General features: G+C 47.8%; 2 protein-coding genes across 5 annotated transcripts in view; both read left to right on the forward strand.

The window, feature by feature from the left end:
* Positions 1–4,850, forward strand: part of LOC108249818 (zinc finger protein 287) — a 27,246-nt gene extending 22,396 nt beyond the window's left edge. For both annotated transcript variants that reach the window (XM_017439440.2, XM_017439439.3), the window contains 8 exons: positions 165–291; positions 460–569; positions 758–993; positions 1,105–1,205; positions 1,359–1,489; positions 1,562–1,806; positions 2,712–2,806; positions 2,896–4,850. In XM_017439440.2, the coding sequence (XP_017294929.1) occupies positions 165–291; positions 460–569; positions 758–993; positions 1,105–1,205; positions 1,359–1,489; positions 1,562–1,806; positions 2,712–2,806; positions 2,896–4,189 (2,339 nt within the window). In that variant the 3' untranslated portion in view covers positions 4,190–4,850. The remainder of the gene's footprint in view (positions 1–164; positions 292–459; positions 570–757; positions 994–1,104; positions 1,206–1,358; positions 1,490–1,561; positions 1,807–2,711; positions 2,807–2,895) is intronic.
* A 610-nt stretch (positions 4,851–5,460) lies between these two features.
* The window catches only part of LOC108249820 (lymphoid enhancer-binding factor 1), a 10,019-nt gene continuing 9,668 nt past the window's right edge, over positions 5,461–5,811 (forward strand). For all 3 annotated transcript variants that reach the window (XM_017439443.3, XM_017439444.3, XM_017439445.3), the window contains exon 1: positions 5,461–5,699. In XM_017439443.3, the coding sequence (XP_017294932.1) occupies positions 5,545–5,699 (155 nt within the window). In that variant the 5' untranslated portion in view covers positions 5,461–5,544. The remainder of the gene's footprint in view (positions 5,700–5,811) is intronic.

Genomic DNA, 5,811 nt, shown 5'->3' on the forward strand with positions numbered 1-5,811 from the left:
ACAGCAGACAGGTGAGCACAGCAGACAGGTGAGCACAGCAGACAGGTGAGCACAGCAGACAGGTGAGCACAGCAGACAGGTTTTTTTCTTCAACATTAAATCCTGAAGACTGAAACAAACTGTGTTTATTTTCCTCCACCTGTTAAATCTGATGTTTTGTTCAGGTGTGGACAAATCTGGGCACCTGGACTTCCTGTGGTACAAAGACACTGATGATGCTGATGAAGAAGAGCAGCCTTCGGTTCAGCCACGAGAGGATCTGAAGGATCCAGATTTTCAGATCCCATCAAGGTTACACATCCCTACAGATCAGAACTCAGTTCAGATTATTTAGTCTTAATTCTTCTTTTATTTCCTGCGAGTGGATCCAAACTGATTATAAGTTCTCATTCTAAGAGAACTTTTATCTGCTGTGAGATGTTTCTGGGCAGAACCACTCCGTTCTCGTTGTTCTTCCAGAGTTGGATTTGAAAGGAAGAGGCCCGGCAGACCTTCCATCTCCAAGAACCACCTGAACCTCAGGGTCCGGTTCCTGGAGGACTCTCAGACCGAGGTGCTGTCCAACATCGGTACGCTCCGATCGGACAGCAGAACTCTGGGTTGTTCTCCGTGTTTCTGGCTGATTGTCTCTCTCCACATCATGTTGGACAAACACAGAGTTGTCTCTGGTTTTATTGTAACACAAACAGTTTTTATGACAGAAGGAGTTAATCTCAGTTGTGAAGAAGTTCAACATGTGGCTGCTTTTCTGTCCCAGTGTTCATGAAAAGCCCCATCCAGGACCTGAAGTGTCCTTTGGGGCTCCCGGAGGCGGACTTCCTGGACCTTCTGAGGTCCACCTTCCCTCAGCTGGCTAACGGGGAACCTTTCGATTTGTTCCTGACCACTAAGAACAGGAGGCTGCGGCCTCTGAAAGTCAAGCGTGTGACTCCGGAGGAGATCGACTCGGCCATCCGATCCAGCGGACACTCGGCGCTCTACGTCCGACTGAAGGTTGGCCGAGTCCGTTTGCTTTCAACAGTTAACCCTGGGGCTGCTTCTTTGAGCAGCAGGTGAGCTGCTGTTGTTCTTTTAATTAAAAGTGTCTCGTGTGAACATTTGTAGTCAGCAGGAGGGGCAGATCTTCATCCTCCACAGAGAGACGATGATGAGGAGAGGTCCAGCTCTGACACCACGCCTGTCAATCAAACCAAAGTGGTGACCAGGTAAGAACCAACAGAGCTGCTCTCACTTAGCTGACAGCGTCTGTCTGTTAGTGGACTCTCAGAATGAACGTCTCCACCTCAGTTACCTCTGCAGACACGGAGCCAAACGGTGGTGGTAATACGCTAACATGCACTCTCGTGCTGCTCGCTCAGGTTGCTGCCTCCTGGAGACCAGCCTGAGAAGAGGAAACGGGGCAGACCTCGGCTCGGGGAAGAACCATCTCACTACTTCCTGAGGATCTGCGTCCTGGAGGCTCCGCAGTCAGACGCTCTCTCAGAAACCGGTGAATATGAGCCATGAAACCTCCACGGCTGGGTTTGTTTCAGAGCTCCTGCTGAATCCCAAACCTTTTCAGAGCTGCAGCGGTCGTCCGTGCTGGACCTGAAATGTCCCCGAGGTCTGCAGGAGGGGGAGTTTCTGGACCTGCTCAGGTCCACCTTACCTCAGCTGGCTGGTGACGACACAAAGTTCAACATCTACAAATCTGACCGGAGGAAAAAACTGGTGCGGCTCAAAGTGAAGACGATAACTCCAGAGGAGATCTACAAGAATACGACCACCACGGGGGTTAAAAAGACTCTGCTCTACATCAAGTTAAAGGTACACCTGACCTCCTTGTTGCATGAATTTATCCTCCTCTGGTGATCGGAGCTTCCTGTTTGTTTTTCCTTTTATTTGAGCTACTTTAACTTGACTACAGCTCAAACCTAAACCCGCCTTCACTGTGAGCTGCGTCCTCCTGGTTTCTGACTTCCTGTCGGCATCGCTGTCTGCAGAAATCTGCACATTTGTTTCAGTTTCAGTGAAAAACATCACACTCAGTTAAAGAATACTTGCTTTAATCCTGCATGTTCTGGTTTTCAGTCCGATCTGCAGTTAAAGCGCCACTGATGGAGAGGCTGAATGGGTTTAAAGTACGAAGTTATTCTTTTACTGTTAAGGTTTCGTTCAGACCAGGGAAGCTGTGGCCGGTCAGGATCCCTCTCCATCTCAGTTCTCAGCAGACAATAAGTTCCTTCAGCTTCCAGCTTTCAGAAGCATCCCGCTCCAACAATAAGGACATGATAAAAGTGATGAAGCTGCTTCTCCGGTCGGCCCTTCTTCCTAAATAAATACCTGAGCAAATATATCACCAATCATCTGTCGTTGGACCCACCTGTAACCGTCAGCTGCTTCACCTCTGAGCTCCTCAGCTGAAGTTAGGACGGGTCTCACCAACACACAGAAAGTTCTGTGTCTCTGACAGTTAATCAGATTTACACCATGTGACTCAAACATCACATAAATCTAACTCTACATAAGTTGGATTATTGTTAAAAATATTAGACATATTATTTTTAACAGGGCATCAATCGAAGTGTTTAATGGATTTAGTCAGTTTTCTAATTTGAGCAGGAAGTTGGCTAAAATAGTAAAAGATGTTAATAGAATTTGGATTTAACCAAAGAACCTTTTTGTTCAAATAGAAAAATGTCCTAAAACAATCCTTTAAAAACATCTTTCAGACGGGAGACAACGATGAAAGCGAGGAGGAGCGTGAAGGCCAGCGAGTTTCTGCCGATGGAACGGTGATGGAGAGCCAATCGGGTTCGAGTTCGAGGTAAAGAAGGTTGTTGGGATCAGATGGTCAAACACTGATCTCCCTCACTGTAAACTGCTCACACTTTAATAACTTGGTGCTTCTTGCAGGCCTGTTTGTTCAGAACGAAGACGAGGGAGATCTTCGTCGAACATCTCAGCCTTACAGGAAGAACTGGACTCGGATGAAGACGCAGCTGAGATCAGCCTCGGAGACCAGGACCGAGATGACGACTGGAAGCCAGATCCTGAGGAGCTCCTGCCAGCAGGGAATGAGAGGAAAAGGTCCAGGAGAGTCCTGGAGGGGGAGGAGAAGCGTAAACGTCCCTGTAAGGTGTGCGGCCTGTGGTACCGGGCGGCGGGGGGGCTGATCCGACACGCCTGGAGTCATTTGGACGACCCACAGAGTGTGTGTGGCGTGTGTGCAGAAAGCTTTGCATCTCCACAGGAGCTTAAAGAACATCTCCAGTCTCACCAGAAAACTAACGAGTGCTCCTACTGTGGGAAGACCTTCATCACCACGACCGGCCTCAATAACCACATCTCCCTTCACACCGGCGACAGGCCCTTTAAATGTAACGTCTGCAACAAGGCCTTCGCCTACAAGTCGGCGCTGAGCGTTCACCGCTGGGTCCACATGGAAGAGAAACCACACAGGTGTGATTTATGTCCCAGATCGTTCGGTCTGAACGCCCAGCTTACAGCTCACAGGAAGTGTCACGCCAACAGGGACAAATACATCTGTAACCTCTGCGGTAGGTCTCTGTACGACCTCAGGTCTCTGACTCGCCACAGGATGACGCACTCGGGCGAGCGGCGTTTCAGCTGCGACGTCTGCGGGAAGAGCTTTAAGCTTCAAGGAACGCTGCGGTCCCACGAGAAGACCCATACTCACAGGGACCGCTCGTACCTCTGCCACATCTGCTGCAAGACCTTCTTCTCCAACTCGTCCCTGATGAACCACATGAAGACCCACAGCGGCGAGAGGCCATTCGTCTGCAGCGTGTGCAGTAAGGGCTTCCTGAACACGTCCGAGCTCAGGAACCACATGCGCGTCCACACCGGGGAGGCGCCCTTCGGCTGCTCCGAGTGTGGGCGCTTCTTCAAGCTCAGGAGCACCCTGAAAGCCCACATCCTGACCCACTCGGGCATCAAACGCTTCATCTGTGCCGTCTGTGGGAAGGCGTGTTCTCGCCAGGAACACTTGACGGTCCACATGAGGACGCACAACGGAGAGAGACCCTACAAGTGCTCGCTCTGCGAGAAGGACTTCACCCAGAGCCACTGTCTGAAAACACACATGAAGAGCCACCAGGCCCAGGAGAGCCCGGTCCTGAGCCACCGGGCCGAGGAGAGCCCGGTCCTAGAACCGTCGACCTCTGCAGCGACGCTCTCGTCAGCCTGATGGCGAGGGGCGGGGTCACCAGAGTCTGTGTAAAATAGCTTCCTTTGTTTGAAATTTACAGCTAAAAATAATCAACTCAGAACTGGACTTGGTGGCAGAACTTTGGTGGCAGAACTTTGGTGGCAGAACTTTGGTGAGCAGAACTTTGGTGGCAGAACTTTGGTGAGCAGAACTTTGGTGAGCAGAACTTTGGTGGCAGAACTTTGGTGGCAGAACTTTGGTGAGCAGAACTTTGGTGGCAGAACTTTGGTGAGCAGAACTTTGGTGAGCAGAACTTTGGTGGCAGAACTTTGGTGGCAGAACTTTGGTGAGCAGAACCATCATGTCTGGAATCTGTCCTGAATTGACTGTTGTGTTCTAAAGTTTACATACAGCCGTGTGTCGGCCGATCTAACAGGATGCAGATATTTTACATCTTTACACGACGAGATACGTTCAACCCGGGTGCACCTGCCCTCGTCCATCGACCTCTGGGGACAGGGACAGGGACAGGGACAGAGATGAAGAAGTGGCTCTTGGTCCGGTTGCCTCTCGGATGTGACAGACGTCTCTCTGGATTTTGGTTCCTGAAGCAGTTCTTCAGAAGGAGGATGTGGGAACTTCTCTGTGGCTCTCGTGTTCGTTAGGATTGTATGTAAAGTTAAAAACACAACAGGACTGATTGTCACCACTTCATCTCAGACCCATTAAAGTTCAAACATTTCTTTGGTTTCCTCAAGTGCTGCAAAATGATGGCAGACAGTTTTATGAGGGAAAAGAGGAATATTTGTTTATTGTCTTTATTTTGGTTGTTTTGTATAAAAGATGTTTCAGAAAATGTTCTTTTTGTTGAAAAAGTGGGAAGAAAATTGGATAAAAAGATAGTTTTGTATGAAGCTCAGACTTATTTTTTCATGATGACGAAAGAAAGAAAAACAAACTTTTTAATTGTTAACAGAAAAAAAACATCTTAAAATCAACATTTTATTAATATTTTCTTCTTTTTGTTGAGAAAGACAACAACAGCAAAAAAAAACAGTCACCCAGAAAAAGAACCTATAAAAAGTTAATTATCTCTGAATTTATTATTTGGAACATTTTGGATTTTTGTTTTTTTATTTGATATAAACTGTTTTTGTCATCATGTAGTTTCTTTCTGAGGTCATGTTGAAGTTTCCATTAGAAGTTTTTTTACTAACAATTATTCTGTTTCGATGCATAACAAGTTATTTTTTGTTTTAATAATTACAGCTTTTGTTTTGTAAGCATGTTTTGATTTCATCGTATTAATGGTTGTAAATGTACAAACCTTCAGGACGTCTTAGACCTGGCAGCCATCTTGTTTGTAGTTTTTTGTCCAGTTCTTTCTGCAGTTGATGTGTTGGAGGAAAGCTTCCAGTGGGGTTCAGTTTCAGGAGAAACCCAGCAGGTGGCGCCGTTTCCCATCATCAGGTGTTGCAGCTCGGCCTCCTGCTGCGTCTGAGCGGCTGGAGGTTAAACTCAAACCTGAGAAGCTCCTCGCCGCCTGCAGGTGAGTTCAGCTTCCTGTGGTTACCTGCAGTTACCTTCAGTTTCCTGCAGTTACCTTCAGTTTCCTGCAGTTACCTTCAGTTTCCTGCAGTTACCTTCAGTTTCCTGCAGTT

This window comes from Kryptolebias marmoratus, linkage group LG7 (genome assembly GCF_001649575.2).
Source record: "Kryptolebias marmoratus isolate JLee-2015 linkage group LG7, ASM164957v2, whole genome shotgun sequence".
In the NCBI taxonomy this organism is placed as follows: Eukaryota; Metazoa; Chordata; class Actinopteri; order Cyprinodontiformes; family Rivulidae; genus Kryptolebias; species Kryptolebias marmoratus.